The sequence below is a fragment of the Bos taurus genome, chromosome 26 (genome assembly GCF_002263795.3).
Source record: "Bos taurus isolate L1 Dominette 01449 registration number 42190680 breed Hereford chromosome 26, ARS-UCD2.0, whole genome shotgun sequence".
NCBI classification, from domain to species: domain Eukaryota; kingdom Metazoa; phylum Chordata; class Mammalia; order Artiodactyla; family Bovidae; genus Bos; species Bos taurus.
Window position 1 is genome coordinate 41,541,387 of NC_037353.1, and position 17,933 is coordinate 41,559,319.

General features: G+C 49.7%; 1 protein-coding gene across 15 annotated transcripts in view; it reads right to left on the reverse strand.

The window, feature by feature from the left end:
• The window catches only part of FGFR2 (fibroblast growth factor receptor 2), a 107,060-nt gene extending 90,710 nt beyond the window's left edge, over nucleotides 1–16,350 (reverse strand). For 13 of the 15 annotated variants that reach the window (XM_010820098.4, XM_059881748.1, XM_059881747.1 and 10 more), the window contains exons 1-2: nucleotides 16,257–16,345; nucleotides 12,165–12,460 (exon numbers count right to left, since the gene is read on the reverse strand). In XM_010820098.4, the coding sequence (XP_010818400.1) occupies nucleotides 12,165–12,330 (166 nt within the window). In that variant the 5' untranslated portion in view covers nucleotides 12,331–12,460; nucleotides 16,257–16,345. Of the gene's footprint in view, nucleotides 1–3,236; nucleotides 4,100–12,164; nucleotides 12,461–16,256 lie in introns of those variants that run through there. The other 2 variants (NM_001205310.2, XM_059881743.1) reach the window with 2 other exon arrangements.
• Between the last annotated feature and the right edge of the window lie 1,583 nt (nucleotides 16,351–17,933).

The window sequence follows — 17,933 nt, forward strand, 5'->3', positions numbered from 1 at the left end:
ATACATTCGCCCTCTAAGTCCCTTAAAGTGTAAGTGTTAGTCGCTTCAGTCACGTCCGACTCTTTGTGACCCAATGGACTGTAGCCTGCCAGGCTCTTCTGTCCATGAATTTCCCAGGCAAGAATACTGGAATGGGTTGCCATTCCCTTCTCCAGGGGATCTTCCTGACCCAGGGATTGAACTCCAGTCTCCTGCATTGCAGGCAGATTCTTTACCATCTGAGCCACCAGGAAGTCCCTTAATGGTCAGATCACTGTCCAAATGTGACATTTTCCCCAGCCCCTCCCTCAGTGAGTACATTCTGAATACACGAATACTTTGAAAGTGACCCCAGTGACAAATGGGGGCGGAGGCGGGGGAGGCAAGAGGGAAGGGAAGGGAAGGTGAAGAGTTCTTCCCAGAGGGCAAGACTGCCTCCTGCATCTGTAACTGGGGACCTTTTGGGGGTATTGTTCAGCAAGTTTACTTAAAGGGCTTGTCCTTTCTTCTCTCAGCAGGACCCCAGTTCCAACACCGGTTAGGAGCCTGCAGATGTATCCCTAGACGGGTTCCCTCCCCCAACAGCATCCCAGCCATTTGCAAATGAAGGGACAGCAGCTGGATACTAGGAAACAGATGGGCTTCCTCATTTGCATGGGTTTGATCTGGCAGCCCTGGCCCTGCAAGTTCAGGCCCGGCCATAGAAGCAACTGCGTTTGGGCAAAAGCACAGATTCACAGCCCGCAGGGTCTCCAACGGGCAGCTGGATCAGAAGGACCCCTGGGAGAGGTACCCCTAAAGTCAGAGGGGGCGGGGAGCCTCTGCAGTGGGCGGGGCCCATCCCCAGCTGGCTGGGCCCCCGCAGGACCCAGGGAGGCCAGACAAGGGACAGGGATCACTTTTCTCCGGTGATTTGCGGAGAAAAGTCTCTCTAGGGGGATCCTGGGCTGGAGGACTGAAACCACATTCATTCAGGAAATTCCAAATTAAGATAGGCGCCACCGTGGTTAACCTTTCTCCCCAACTCTGAGCCGCCTATTTGCATGGAGGTGAAGGCTTCAAGAAAACAAACAAACTTTGAAGAGTCTCTACCTCCCCACCACGAGCGAGTGCTCAGTCACTCAGTTCTGTCCAACTCTTTGGGACCCCACAGACTGTAGCCCACAAGGCTCCTCTGTCCATGGGACTTTCCAGCAAGAATGGTAAGTGGGTTACCATTTCCTCCTCCAGGGGAATCTTCCCAACCCAGGGATTGAACCTGAGTCTCCAGCATCCCCTACACTGCAGGCAGATTCTTGACCGCTGAGCCACTGGGGAAATCCACCTCCCAACAGAGCGCCTTTCAAAACCCTCAAGAGCATCTGATCTGGAAAGGGCTGTGCAAGGCTCCCCAGTATCTTAGCTTCCCGAAATGTGGACAAGGGCATACCAGGTCCTTTCTTAAGTGGAGACTATTCACCCCTCTCCAGGGCATGAGGAGGGAGCCTTATTCAAACCTCTGAGTCCCCAGGCAAGGCCCCGAAGATGGGAGCAGAATCATGTTCATTACCCAGTCCAGGCCCTGGCTTCCTGGGCAATCTCCCTCCTTCCACATGGGTCAAGCAAGAAACTGCAGCTCCAGATAGACAAGGGGAAAGAAGAAACGACCTATACAAGGGCCAACTGCAGGCTGCCCCTGACCTCCTCACTCGCCATAACTTTAACTGTGGGCACAGGTGGCTCAGTGGTAAAGAATCTGGCCTGCCAGTGCAGGAGACGCAGGTTTGATCCCTGGGTCAGGAAGATCCCCTGGAGGAGAAAAAGGCAATCCACTCCAGTATCCTTACCTGGGAAATCCCATGGACAGAGAAGCCTGGTGGGCTACGGTCCACAGGGTCGCAAAGAGTTGGACAAAACTTAGCAACTAAATAGCAACTACAACAAAACCTCTCACCTGATGGGCAGAGAGGCCAGGACAATACCCAAACTGGGCACAGAGTAACCTGGCCGGCATGTCTGGCTGGGGCTGACTAGAGGGCCAATGTGGTGGGTTTGCCAGTGAGTCAAGGGGGTACCCACTGCCTTCAAAGACCAGCTTCAGGAAGCTGCACAGCTGGGGGACCCAGAAAAATCCTTGACATGGCACGTAGGCTGCCTCTACCCCGCGTGGCCTGGCCTCCTTCTGTAGTCTTCTCTCCAGCACACTGGTCCCCTCGGGGCTCCCCAAACCCCTTCGAGACACGCCACGCTTTTACTTCTGAGGACCTTCACCTCAGAATGGCTGGAAGGGGCCCCTTGTTTTTTGCAATTATTTGACAAAAGCCCATCTCCCCATCCCCCACTCCACAGGACTTGAGACTTTTTTGCTTGCCACTCTTATCCCCACTGAGCCTGGCACAGAGTAGGAAGCAGTAGGGTCTCAACTTAATTGAGGGGCAAACTACGCACCCACAGCGATTACGCTGCAACGTGAAAGCTGTGCCACAGCCACGCCACAGCACTAGGGTCTGGAAGCTGCGGCTACATCAGGGCTTTGAGGTTCAGAGGGGACACGCTGTGGTGCTGCCTCCCCGCCACGCATCATACAACTTCTCCCCCACACAGAGACACCTGCTGAACACTGGTGTCCTCTGCATCCACCGAGCAGGTGATCGGTGCAAAGTATGGCTAACTGAACCAGCCCTGATTCACCCCCACGTCTAGCTGGAACCACTCAGAGAGCACTTTAAAAAAAAAAAAAAATCATCAAACTGAACTCCATTTGCTTTAAAAATGGGCTCTGTTCCTCAGCCTCTTTTTTTCCCCTAGGACATTCTTCCTGGCCAAGGCCGCAGGAAGTGTAGGTGTTGGAGCTTCTGCCCTTTCATTCTTGGAATTTTTCCCCCCTTTTATTTTTACTTTGTACTTTTTTTTTGCTTTCCTGGTCTCTGACATTAGCAGGCCCAGCATGCATCATGTCCACGACCACAGGTTGCAGGAGCCCTGGGTATACCAGCAGTCTCATAGGTCGGCCTTGACCCAATCTCAAATCAGAAGATGCTCAAGAAAAGCTTAATACAACGTCAAACGGAGAACCAACACTGAACACTGAGCAGGTCCCAGGGCAGACCACCCAAGGCACTCGGGACAAAAAGAACAGGATGGCCTGGAGCTGCTGTGTTGGGGGCAAAGTCCTGCCGTCCTGACTCCCTGCCACGTGACTCAGCCTGGGACACTAACTGGGACTCAGAGCAGCCACCCTCTGATCTCCTGGGCAGCAGAAAGGGTTAGCTTCTTACCGATAAGCGACATACCACCAGAGGCCGTTCCAGAAGAATCCCAAGGCAGTAATTACTGGAATGGTTTTACTGCCATGACTTTTCTTCAAATAGCTTTAGGGGAATAGATGTGGACAGATGAAAAGAAACAGCATTAACCAGCAGTGTCCTTACATGTTTGAGAGTCAGATGACAGATTTAGGAATAAGCAGGCCCCCAAAAGATCCCACAGAAGACCCTCCTGCTCAGGAAAGAGGCATGCATTGGGGAATCTTTGCTGCACCAATAAACTGATCCCAAGGCCTGGGCCCATGCTCACTAACTATGGAGTCTTGGAGGAATCATTTCATCTCCAAGAGTCTAGGTCAAGAGTCTCGTCCGTATAAATGGGAATGTGAATAGCTGGGGTCTGCTGCGTTATTAAGATTAGAGACGGTGTGGGGAGGAGGATCTACAGGAAAGTGGGTCAAAAGGAACAGATTTCCAGTTACGAGAGAAAGAAGTCCCAGGGATAAAACGTAAACACGAGGACTGCAGTTAATACTGCCGTATAGTCGGTATACATGAATGCTGTTGAGAGTAAATCCTGAGTGTGTTCATTACAAGGGAAAAAAACTTGCTTTTTCTTTTTGTGTGTGTGTCTATATGAAGTGCTGGATGTTAGCTAAACTTACTGTGGTCCTCATTTCACAATACATATAAGTCAAATCATAACACTGTACATCTTAAACAGTGCTGTCTATTATATCTCAATAAAACCAGGGAAAAAAGATTAGAGATAATATGTCAAGGTACCTCGCACAAGGTCCAACACACAGCAGGCACTTAACAGATGTGATAACAATAAGAATTATTGTTATCATCTGCATTCTCATCCTCTCAAGGAATGAATGGGCTAAAAAGACGATGACCCCACCCACACTGCCTACCCCTACTCACACCCTCATCCTTCTTACCCCCGCCCCACCTGTCCTGTCAGGTAACCCCCATGGGCTGTAACATACAAATAACCACTCAGCTCCCCTCCACCCCCAGTACCAAGGATACCATAACCAGCTCCCTGCCATGAAGACTGGAAGTCCAGACACCTGTGCACTGAGGAAGGCCCAGCAGGCCGCCTGGAAGAAGCCACCACATACCAACCTGGCAAGCCCGTCTTAACATGCTTTGGACACCCCTCAAGGGCCAGGACCCAGGCAGAGAATGCAACACCCCTCCTTCCCACCAACCAATCCCATAACCCTCTCTCCATCCTTCTTTCTCTTTGGCCAAACCACACAGCAGGCAGGACCTTGGTTCCCCAACCAGAGATCGAACCCATGCCCCTTGCAGTGGAAGAATGAAGTCCTAGCTGCTGGACTGCCAGGGAGGTCTCCCCCCATTCTTCTTCATAGGGCCTTTTGACAATGCTTCATCTGGAAGCCCCCAAACACAGAACTCCCTGAGAAAATACATTGCTCTTTGTCAAGCGCACATCCCGCTATTATTACATAGCTGCGAATGACTTCTCTCGACAGGGAAAAAAAAGTCAACCCCGAACTACTTGGACCGCAAGCAGCAAGAGGATCCAATTTCTAAAGTCCAGATTTGTAAACGCCCCAGATAATAAAAAGGGTTGGCTAAAACCAGGGCCAAGAGCTCCCTTTCTATTTTAATTAATGTAAAAACCTCTCATCAGAAGACTTGTCATCCTATATGGTAGGGTAAACATCCCTGAAATATTGACCGGACATCCTATCTCAGGTTTTTACTTCAAGGAGGAAGTTGGGTAGGGCGGGGAGGAAACAAGCACTTACTGAGCACCTAGTATCTGCCAGGAACTACAGTGATGGCTTTACATCCATTTGCATTTAATCCTTAAGGTACCCCTTACAAGATATTTATTATCAGATAGACTTTTTGATAAAGAAAGGGAGGCTCAGAGAGGTTGTCTAACAAATCCAAGGTCACAGCACCAGTAGATCATAGAGTCAAACCTGCCTTGTCTAGCTCTCAAGGCCAAGTTCTTTTGGAGAGTTTCTGTCCCCAGAAAGCACATCACATACCATTTAAAATGATTTTATTCATTTCTATGAAAAAAAAAAAAAAAAAGCAAATGTAGAATTTAGGCTAATTATGTGGAGGATTCCTGGTCTTTTACAGATGTGAGTGAGTGATTTTCAATCGGAAACCTTTATAATATTTAGGATCTATAATTAATTGTGTGCCCACCTGGGTCAGCTAAGAAGGCAACATGTTTCGATCAAGGTCAGGAGGCCTAGAGGGATGGGAGGGAGGTGGCTTCTTTGGAGGGTAAGGGGCTACCCGTGTGGCACGCAGGATCTTAGTTCTCTGACCAGGGATTGAACCCGGGCCCATGGCAATGAAAGGGCTGTGTCCTAACCACTGGACTACCTGGGAGTTCCCAAGGGAAGGTGGCGACTTGAAGGCAGTCACACTCCTTTGTGGCAATCTCATCATCTATTCATGATCTGAAGTTTAAGGATTTTCAAAGAGTTTAAACCCTCAACTCACCCCCACAAAGATCTTCCTATGCACCTTACAGCACCTCCCCGCCTCCCACTCCCCTCAACACACAACGCTGGCTTTTTCAACGTCTTGATATCTTTAAAACATTACAACTGGTCACGTATGGAAAAACTTAAAGAGTAAATTGGCCTTTAAAAAGAGGTCACACATAGTAACTTAGAAGGAGTTCTCGCATAGAAAATAATCATCACAGTTTATACAGAGTTTATTGTACTAATGTCAGAGCTCAGAACTGGGCTCTTTCTTTCAAGTAAAGTGCTGCATATAAATCACAAAATATATACGTCCCTTGTCCTCAATTCTGAATCTATCGGTATTTTCCTTATAAGCTATTTTTTTTACCTCCTCATAAAACATGTTCACCATTACTCGACATTCTATATTATGCGCATTCCATTCAGACACGACTTGGAATTTACCATGCTTTAGTTGGACAGGGGTTAAAGGAAAGAGAAGGCCACACCTTAGCTCCCTGACTCAGTACAGTCAAGAAGAAGCTGACATTTTTAATATCCACATGAACATGGCAAAAGTCCAGGATGGGACGTAACTACTTATGGTATTCTGAAGTGGAATAAGTGACAACAACTCACACCCAACATCTTAAAACTCCATCAGTGTACAAAGTTCCTAAAACACAAATTACTGAAGCTCTAAAGCATGCCTATTTTGCTTGACACTCTTTAAGGACGACCGTGGTCTAAACTGGTCATTACATACCCTTTTGCATGAATCTATAAATGGTAAAAGCTTGAAGTTATACAAACAGAGGCCAGTGAAAGCCGGCACCCGCCACCTACCACGGATGTGGCTACCATCTTGGATTTCCTATCATGCCCTAAAATGGGATGGTAACAATCAGAACGAGTGAGAAAAAAAAACTTGGGAAGAGCGTGACCTCTATTAATTTCGGAAAGAAATATCTCCAGGACATGGGGGACCATCACGATGAAAAGGCCAGCAACTTGTTCAACCAGACTTCTTTACAGAACCGGCCTTCCCTCCCTTCCCCACCTCCTCGCGTTCCCTGATCCAGGAAAACCAGAACTGAATCTAGTGGGGTCACTCCAGTTCCACCTGAGTGACCAGGAGGAAGTGGCCAGTGTGTACAGATTCTCAGGCTGCCAGAAAGCCTTCAGGCTTCCCATAAAGATAAACACTGTCCCCAAAATGGAATACGAGCTGCATAGAACTTTATAAACTCAAGTTCAAGAGCCTCTAGCAAGTCAGAGCTGAGTTCTTCAGGGTTTGTTCATCGTGGATTTAATGATCAGAAACCCCTCTCCTCTTCGGCTTAAGGTCAAACATTCCACCCTTGCTTTAGGTCCATGATTCGGCACATACAGCCTTCAACACAGTCGCCGTCAGTTTAAAGAAACTACTACTAAAGACAGCAGAGTCAGAGGAGGACACGGGGAGAGTGTGACATGGTTAACCACACCAGGCCCTGCAACGCCAGGGAAGCTGGACCAAGAGCCATTGCTAAATCTCACTTGGATACAGCAAAACCACAAAAAGGATGCAAAATCGAAGGCTAAAGTCATCTCTCCAGAAAAACGAAATAATAATAAAGACCATGCGTCTTTTGCACAGCCTCGTAAAACGCACTGGATCAGAAAACCATTTGTGGCATAGCCTGAAAAACTTCCAAACAATCACTTCTGAATTGCCTACCTAGGCAAGTCACCCTGCTACAAATCTTAACCAGCACAGCAGAAAGTAACACACAAGTTGTATTTCCTATGGAACCTAAAATCCCAAACTCCATTTCCCATGTTTTCCTTTAAAGACTAAAATAAGACAGGATTTTTAATGGAAATGTACAATTAAGCCAAACTCTGGGGGGAGGGGTGTGCCAGGGGGAGTAGCCTTTTAACAATTATCCTGGATAAGTAAACACCCAAACAAGAGACTGCAAACGGGAAGGCTCCTGGACACATTTTATTGAGAATGTAAACATTAAACAAAGCTCTTCCTGTTTAAACACTACCCCAGTTATTTCATAACCATGTAATTATTCATTAAGCTTGATATTGAAAACATCTCATAGGGTTTGCTCTAGTTCTATGAATTCTCACCCTCAACTTAATGGGAAAGACTTGAAAGCAACAAGTCTTCAGTGATGGCCTAGTGGGAGCTAGTCACCTAGCAGGTGTGCACCTGCTAAATCGCTTCTGTCGTGTCTGACTCTTTGCGACCCTGTGGACTGTAGCCCGCCAGGCTCTCCTGTTCATGGGATTCTCCAGGCAAGAATACGGGAGTGGGTTGCCAGGCCCTGCTCTTGGGGATCTTCCCAACCGAGGGATCGAACCGGAGTCTCATCATGTTCCCTGCATTGGAGGAGGGTTCTTTACCACTAGCGCCATTCAGTGCTTTAATTGGTTAAAATAAAAAGCAAAACACACACATACTTCAAATCTGCATGAGAGCGGACCAGTAGAGAAAGTATACAAATACCAATGCTCTGGGCTTGCTAAATTTTTGCTCTAGAAATAATATTAAACACAGCTCTTTGTCTATGAATTGTGAAATACTTTATATACTAATAAAGAATGTGTACTTCATTGTGTATTTAACTGCACAAGCCTGCATTTGGTTTAATTTACTAAGAATAAGTCCTTGTTCCTATGCTAACTATCAAGTTACAGTCAACTCTTAAATATTAACACTCATATTGAGGAACAAAGATGCAGATAATACAAAACAGAAGATTATTTTAAATCATTCATTCTTGGTATGCGGATATATTCTTTTTTTTCTTTCCTTTTAACTTGCAATTAAATGCGTATGGCTGATATTATGGCATTTACAATACTTCTAACAAAAGACCTAACCCACACTGGAAAACTCTGACAGTGGTGAGGTCTCCATGTAGATCCCCTGCTCCATCTCTCTGCTATTGAACTTTGGACCAATTCACATCAGTTAAGGACAGCATGACCTCAGAAGGTTGCCCCAAAACTGACTGCAAAAAAAAAGCAAACTACTTTCTTCCCAGGTTGTTACTTCCCAGCATCACACTTTCTGGAGGGTGGGAAAGTAATTAAAGGTTTGGGGTTGGAAAAGGCCTTTTATTTTAACTCCTACTGGGCTGGTGTAAACAAAGATGTCGTTAAAGTCAACAACGACTTAATTAACCAGAGTAGGTGACAATGTCAGGAAGAATTTGAAAGCAAGAGTCCTCTCTGCTACAGGGTAATCAAGCTTGACTATAAATAATTAGAACCTTAATCAACAGAACAGTACTTGGCATTGAGGACTGGCCGCCTTGAGTCAGTAACTGAGTTTAAACCCTGCACAGCTGGTCCCCGACAAGAATGACTGACCAACTGAAAATATTCATTTTTTTAGTCTGGAATATTAACAACTAAAATCTTCTAGAGATTATTTTCTTAAGTCAGTTGAGTAGACCCAAACCTACAGCTACCACTTCAGAACGTGTCCAGAAGACAAATGATACATGACAGGTGACGGGATATATGATCATGATACATGGTAGATGAGATGATGTTGATACATGACAGGATGATAGATGATGGATGGGATGGGATGATGATCAATGAGATGATACTGTACAAAGCTGAGACAATTGGAAAAGGATCCTCTAGAGGGAGGGCTCGGGCCCCTTCCTGGAACTTAGTCACATTTTTCTCTGGCCACATTTATCTAAACTGAGCTTCCACATTAGCAAGCCAAAAAGTCTTCCAAGATAACGCCCTGTAGGATAGAAGGTCAAGGCTGAACTTACTTTATCCAAAGCTACAGTTAAAACACACCATGGAGGACAGACAGCGACTGATGGACACACATGGATGGGGGACTCTGTCCGTCTCTCTCCAATTCGCCAGGACCACAGCCTAAACTGGAGCTGCCCAACTCAGTCTGCTTCCAGTTGCTAAAAATTCTTCTTTCTCATCTATAATTAGATTACCTTCCTAATAGCCTCTGACACCAAAGCGAAACTCCTGCACTGGAAGAACTCATCTTAGGGCTCACATCAGTCGACAGGGGAAGTGCAGACCCTACAGAAAGCCAACACAGCTGCTCCTCCATCAGGGAGCAACTTTCCTCTCAACTGTCTCCAAAAGCCTAGATGTCTCCTGATGTGTTGGCAACTGAACAGCCAGCCCATGGGACTGGGAAGATGGGCGTGCCCAACTCGCCAAGAACGACAACAACTTGTCCCAGGTACTCATTAGACACCAGGACCTGTGCTAACTGCGTTTTGCATCCAGACCCACTTAAATCTCCCAGCAACCTTCTTGAGGCGGTCATCAGAAGGCTTCTGAAGATATTAGTATTCATTTAACATTAATAAAGAGACCCTAAAGATGATCTAATCCAGCCCTCAGATGACAGAAAAGGAGACTGAGGTTCAGGGGACCGTGTGCTTTTTCCAAAGCCGCCACCTCTTTGCAGGGTTTTGCACAGCTTCCACTAAACCTTTGTTTGAAAAAACCTCTCACAACTCTGGACGCAAACCTCATAGGAGCTGTGAACCCCAAAATATGACCTACCATTTCAGGGAATTCAGGCACCTCCCCTCAACCCCCAAGTGCATTCACAGATGCCAGGCTGGGAAGACCAGCCTCCAACAATACTCACATTGTTGGATGCACATTTCTACACAAAGAACTGCCGAGGGTACTGCATCCTTGTCCATCTCCACCCCCCTCCCCATCTCTGTCTCACCTCTTCCTACCAGTATGTGCACACAGATTTTTAAATTCCCTTCAATAATTAAAGACGATAAAAAGAAGTCCTCCAGGACCATTTTACACTTTATGTTGAAATAAACTCCCAATCACGCTGCCCTGAAAGTCGAAATGAAAAATGACATTTTCTTCCTAACCTGGGCCATGCCTGGGCTCACACTGCAGGAAACACCCCCGTTCAGCAGCCTCGGTGTGTGTACTGAGCCATGCACCCCAGGGAAAACCGGCAATTAGAGAAACATCCATTTTAATTATTAGCAAAATTAAAGACGTGCAGGCATGACTTTCAGAAACCAGGAACCTTTTCCCTCACGTTAAGCCCTTTAAACATGCATCCCCATCGCAAGTGACACTGGCGCCCACGTCACCAGCAGGCAGTTCCATAATCCCTGGAGCCGGAGCCTGTGAACGCTTCAGACACAAACTCCTACCGCGTTCCCTACCAGAAGCCTGAAAGCCACTGCAGCGTCACTACACCTGGTTACTACAAACCTCCGTAACTCTGGGTAAGAAAAAGGGCACAAGCCTCCACTAGTGACTGCTGAGCTGCTTTTGGTAAGAAGCACCTCCGTTTTAGAAAAAAAAAGATACGCCTTTATCCTTGCATGACTCAGGGTCTCAGTGGGAGCCCCCCTGGATGGGGACACAGCCCTCCCCTCCCCGTCTGATCCTGGATGGGCTTGCGGTCTTCTTCCGAGCAGGGTGTCTTTTCCAGAACAGCTGACTGACCCCAGCCCACGCAGGCCCCCTGAGCTCAGCAGGCACCAGGTGGGCTCTCAGCAAACAGGTTCATTAAGTGGCGATGAGTGCTAGGATCTGCCGTTTTATTCTCGGATTACCACTCGAAAAATAACTCAGCTACCAATATTCCCTACTGATGACAGATCTCGTGCGGCACCAAGTCGAGGCTGGGCTACCGACATCGCGGAAGGACCCGGGAGAAGAGGTTTCAAGTCTGCCTGGCGGGAAAATTCAGCCCTTGTGAGTTTTGTGCTCACAACTGGCCTCATGCCTTTCTGCATGTTCCAAAAGGCATAATGTGTTGCCTGCATACAATTTCCATAGCTGAAACACCAACGCACGCCCTGTTAGATCTGGAAGTTCTCAGAGATTCAGGAAAGGCCCAGGTACATTTCAAATTGACCTAAAATAGAATCTGCCGCTCTGTGACGTGTGGCTTAAGTATTATGAATTACAAGGGCTAAAAAGAATGTAATGTCTCAACCCTCTCCACTCTGAAGTTCAGAAGCTTTCTCTCCTTAGACAATGAAAATAAAATGTCAGCATTTCAGAGGTTGGCAATTTCCCTGCGTGACTCCTTTTGCCGGCAAATTGCAATCCTTTACATTGTGAGCAAAACTCTCTCGGGTAAGCAAGGGTAGATGGTATTCAACTCTGAGCTGCCTGCCACGGCTCTCCTGGCACTGGATGAACTGCCAGCCGCCTCCCTTACCCAGCACAGAGAAAAACGCACACGCCAAGAAACCACCAACTACACCACCCGGCCCGCAGTGTGACAGCTGAGAACCTTCTCTTATAATCCCTGGCTTGCAGGGGGCAGAGAGCCACAAGCTCCGCTCTTGGAGGTCTCCTTTACAACACAAGGGGCAGCTGATTCTCAAACAGGCCTTGACCTCAGTGCCACTTCCCCCAGACAAATCCCCAAACAAACTTGGTACCCCGAGAGCGAAATGAGATAACTTACCTTCCGGCTCAACCGTGGTATCGTCAACTAAATTGAAGGAGGGCCGGGCCAGGGACAAGGTTGCCATGGTGACCACAACCAGGCAGAGGAAGCGACCCCAGCTGACCATGGTTACAGTGCCGATCCCCTGTCCTCTTCCATATCTCCATGTGGACGTTAATCCCATCTGCACCCTTCCTCTACGAGCATGGACTGCCTGCAGCAATGCCTTCAGCCGGCGGTGGGCTCAGGAACCAAGGTGCTGCGGCGGCCGCTCGCTGGCCTTGCCGCTGCTGCTGCTGCTGCTGCTGCAGCCTCTAGAGGAGAGAGAGACTGCGAGTCAGTGAAATCTTCCCCAACACCAATTTAGTTCAACCCAGTTCTCTTTCATCATCTGCAAATACCTTCCATCCACACCTGAGTCCCAGGGGTTTCCACCAGACCGGTCCACAAAAACGTGTTAGGCTGATGGTTGAGAAAGCCTACTCTTAGGAAACAGAGATAAAAAGAGTAGCTATAGGACCCAGATACGTGCAGCCACTTCAGCTGGGCAAGTGGACTCTCTCCTCCTACCCACTGTCACCTCTCCCGCCCTCCAAAAGCCAAAGCTACGTGACCTTAGTTTCAAGGGCAACTACAAAAGCCAAGTTAACGATGCTCCGGCTGGCATTGCCAGCCTCTCGTTAATTTCTTTCACGCCAACTGGGCTTCAGAGGCGTCTGCTTCTGGGGGCTGGAGCTAAGTGGCTTGCTCCACCCTCCCTGGAGCCCTCGGGAGGAAGGGAGACCAGCAAAATAAAAAGAACCCCAGGAAGGCGACCAAAAATTCCCACCAGTTTACACTTGTCAAGATTCATTTTCAAATGCAGAAATGTATTTCAATCTTTTCGCCAAGCAGCCACTTACAAAGAATGAACGAGACTGCGATACATTCAAAGCAGCTGATCCAAAAAGAGATTCAAAGCTTGAATCCCATTCCACTGTGACGAATGGCAGCCCAGGCCTAGTGGAGGTCTTCAAACTAGAGAGAGAAACGGAGCAGATGCAAGCTCCTTGAATAACACGGGTGTTCATTAATGATGATGATGGTGACGATGATATGTAAATTATTCTCAGGGTAGGTGATTGGGCCAATAACTTTCAATATGCTAACTTATTGGCTAAAATTTCAGAACAGAAGTTACCAGGGGGTGTTCAATGGGTCTGCTCACCCATTTAATTCAAAAGCAAAGAGAAATTTCCAAGCTTAAGATAATCCAAGACTTTACATTTGTTCGGTATCAATTACTAAGAATAAGAACCAAAATGCACAAGCTTCAGAGAATTTGATCCAATCAGATTCTGTGAATTATATATGAAAGAACCACATTTTATAGGATTTAGGGTGGAGGTGAGACCTTTAATATACAAATCTCGAAACCCCATGCTTTCTGCTTGCGGACCTCATGTTTCAGATTATGACGTAGGATTTCAATACTGCTCGAGCGTCCCCAAAGCTACATCAGAAAAAAACTTTCAGCCTTGACTAAGGATTAGAGTGGGTAAGGGGAAAAGAGGACGCTGCTCCACTTTCAGAGAAGGAAAAAAGAAAACCTCTTCTTCAAAAGAAAGCACACGTGAAACCATGTGATTCACAGCAAAAGAAGAGCGCGTGCGTCCACCCCGTGCTTTCAGACTGCTTGAAGGATTTCTTTGGCCGGTTTTTCTTTCCTCTTCGAGGTAAGAGCCTCAAAAGATAACTCCGTATCTATTTCTACATACACATGGGAGGAGAACACACAAACATTCTCACTGATTTACGAAGCATTTCCAGAATGCATGGGAATTTTTTTGCCTCTAACACAACTCCAGGAAAACCCCAGCAAGAGAGTGGGCCCCAGACTGCTTCCCCAGCCCGACTCACCCACCTGTCCCAGCCTTAAGGAGCTTCCTTTGCAGGTAGAGGCAGACAGTGAGTGACCTCAGCAAAATCTCAAGCCATCCCTTCACCCCATCAGCTTGCACCAGCAACTGACTTATGTAGCCATTTCCAGATCCAGGCTCCGCGGCCGCCCCGCTTCCTTCCCAAATCTCTGGAAAGTGGAGGTGGAGGGTGGCAGGTCTGCACAACTCCTCACCCGAGTGGACAAAGGTACAGAGGGACCTCCTGGGCGGGATAATGAGGTCCCCAGGCTCAGTGTTGGGAACACAGGCCCAGCGTGCCTCTGGCGGCCACAATCCCAGCTTCCTGCCTTCAATACCATAATCCTTCCTGGAGTCTGAGCCTCAGTGAAAGCCCCAGCGTGTTTATTTTTCCCCTTGAAAGGGAACTCTCTTCTCTGCTTGGGCGCGGGAGGAGTTGTCACCCTCCCAGTGATGGATGGCTCTTCCTGGCCACCCGTTCCCCAACCCCCCTGTCCATTTTCACCTCAGCACAAGCCTGCCCCCAAAGACAGGCAAAGTGACAAGCGAGAGGGCTTGGCTGGGGAGTGGTCCCTATACCAGATCTATGCAGTTTACAGTACATTCCCAAACCCTCCACCCTTCAAGAAGACAAGTCAATATAGCACCCACCTAAACTGAGTCTCTACCCAAGCACTTGGGAGCTTTGTTCCCGGCAGATTTCCCATCAGTCAAAAGTGCCAGGCAAGGTGAGGGGTGCCCAGGCCCCCAGGGGACAGACCCACCTTCTAGGCTCCAAGCCTCCCTAGGGCCCCCAGGCCTGAACTGAGCAGGGGGCTCTCAAGGGGTCAGATGTGGTGGGGGTGGGAATTCCTCAACACACTGAAATCTCAAGACAAAATACAGGCTGACCCAGGACCACGTCTATTCCCCGTTAACCCCCAGCAAGCCAACGAGAACTTGCAGCAGCTCCGGGAGAACTCAACACCACCAACCCGGTTTCAGTTGTAGCAGTTCTTTCATTTGTGTGCTAGGAATATAGTGATTTTCTCCCCCTTCTCGGGGCGCTAAAGAGCTCAGAGAAATCTGCATTTTAATTGACATTCCAGGGCGAGAGAGAGGGGCGCCCGATTGCTTTTCTATTCAAACTAAACAGGCTTTTCAGATGAAAATGAGTCGAGGCCGGTGGAAGATTTACAGGGATTTGGGACCCAGGGGACAATGGGGTTTTAAATGTTGATAGCGTTTCACACCAAACACATAATGGGTGAAAGAAGGTTTGCCTTTAAGGGTGGTTTTATTGAATTGGGCGAGAGAAAGGAAGGTCCGGAGAAGAGTTTGCAAAGGAGCGGGAGGCGAGGGGGACTGAGGCTCCACGGCCCCGGGCCGGACCCCTGCGCCTGGCCCCGTGGCCGCGAGGGTCGGAGCCAGCGCCTGGCCCGGCCCTCGGCTGACTCCCCGGCGCGGCCCCGGCGCTGAAAGAATGAGCGCGCAAGTTAGAACTCGCCTGTGCTTTCGACATCTCCGAGCTGCTGCCGGTAGAGCAGGCAGCGAACTAGAAAAAGTCGGTCCAGTTCGCCCCCTAGCCCCAGGCGAGCCGCGCTCCCTCCAGCCGAGACGGCGGCTGCGGGCCAGGGAGGCCGAAGGGCACTGCAATCGGGAAACCGGAGCAGCCCCCTTCCCAGAGCGCCACCCCCAGCCCCGAGCCCTCGCCTACCCTACAGAGGTGTTGCCAGCCCCACCTCAGCGGACCCCTCCCGGGGAAGGGTCCCCGGCCCGGGCCTGGATGAGACGGAATGGGGGCTCCCCGGGCCTCGGAACGAAGCACCTTCGAAGATGCCCCCTCCGAGTCCGGGACCTACCGGGCTGTGCCACCAGCGAGGCTGCCCCGCCGCTCGCCCGCCAGCTCCGGGGTCGGAGGATCGCGCCCGGCCAGCGGGAGTGCGCCAGCCAGAGTTTGACAGGGAGGCGGGCGGGGGCGGGGGGGGTGTCAACGCCAGAGGCAGATGTCAGCATCTGGATGGGGGTGGTAGCGGCAGAACTTCCCAAACGCCAGCCGTCAGCAGGCACCCAGCTCCCCCATCGCCTATGCAGCCAAAGAGGAGGCACAGGGAGCCGCCTCCACAGTGCCAGCCCTCCGTTCGGGAGTCCGTGCACCGGGCGTCTCGGGCTTCCACCGCGCCCACTGTCCCGCCCCGCGAAGCTCCCCCGAGGCGCCCGACTCGGCGATTACCTTGAATGGCAACGATCCCCGGCGATCGGGTCTGTCCCCGCGCCCAGCGTGGGTCGGGATGGAGCAAACGACCAACTCCCCGCAAAAAAAAAAAAAAAAAAAAAATGTGGTACTCGCCGGCGCCAAAGTTCGAGGCTTCACGCGCACCCCAGGCTGCGGAGGCGCGCGGGCATGACGCCCGCGGGCTGCGCTCGGATTTGGGGAGCGGGAGGAAGAAAGGAGTCGGGCTTGGCGTTTCCTCCACCAAACTTCGCTCGCAACTTGCGAACGCTTGGAGCGCGGAGGAAAGCCGCGGCCTCGGGGCGCCCGGGCCCCGCCAGCCTGGAAAGGAGTCGCTGCGCCGGGCCAGCTACGCCGCGCGCAGACCCCGCGGCGCCCGAGCTTTGTGGCGGCCGCGCTCGCTCCTTTGCTCGCCCGCCCGCCCGCTCGGCTCTCCGCGGCGTTCTCCGCTGCCGCCGCCGCCGCCGCCGCCCCCTCCCGGCGGGTCACGCCCCCGCTGAAACCCGAGCCGTTTCCTGGACGGCGGCGCCCGCTCTGCCAATCAGCGCCGCGCGCCCCGCCGCCCCGACTCGGCACGGCTCCCGACGCCTGCAAGCGGCCCGAGACCCCGGCGGGGAGGGCGAGGGGGCCCGGGCAGCACCGGGACGCAGAGGGGCAGCAGGCAGCATCCTCCGTGGATGCGGCCGGGGCCCGCGCCCCCTTCCTTCCCTGGTCAGTTCGCCTGATCCACGGTTTGCCGGGTGGTTACGTTACGTTGTCTCGATTCAAGTCAAAATAAATGACAGAAAGCCTGCTCTCTACCCACCCCCACCCCGGCCACGAGACTTTAAAATGCATCTGCGTGGTATTGGGGCGCGTGGGGGAGAAATAGAACGCAACTGAAACTTTGAGACGAGAGAAGGTAACCTGGGGCATGCCTGCCTGTCCATCAAAACGATAACGATGAGCAAAGAAGCGAGTATTTACGGAGGTTCTGCTATAGGCAGGGCACACGGAATAGAGTCTTCTTTTTCAACCGCACAGCCACCCTGCAGAGTAATATTCCCAGTTTCTGCTAAGGAAACAGGGTGAGAGATGTTATTTGTCCAGGGTTAACCAGCTGAGTAATGGCAGCAGCTGAGCCTGACTTTGAATCTGGCTCTCTTAGGGAACAGTTCAAAACTGAGGGGGAAAAATTTTGGATTAATAAATTCGGAAGATTCTAAGGACTCAACTCTGCTATAAATAGCTGTATGACCTTGAGCAAAGCATTTCCTCTCTGAATCTTAAGATTCTTCAACTAAATGCCAAGCTGTAACTGGTTAAAGTTCATATCTTCCATTTACCTTTTCCACTAGGCTGTGTCTACAGGATAATTTATTCTTTAACATATTTGCTCTCCTTCCCCACTCATCCAGCTCCCAAGAAGTGGTGCCTTAAGTCCAATACAATATAGATAAAAACCTTAATTATTTTTCCTTAGAAAAGGTCATTAAACCCAGAAGTGCTTTGGAGTCCTAAAGATGGATGGCGCAGCAATACCAAATTGACCTGGGAAATCGACTTTTCCTGCATTTAGAAAGGCAGTTGCTTATGGGTCATTGACACTGCACACTTCACAACATTTACGAAAATATTTTTTCATGGTGCCACATCATTAGAAAATCATTCTTCTTCACAATACCTCTCAGAGAACTT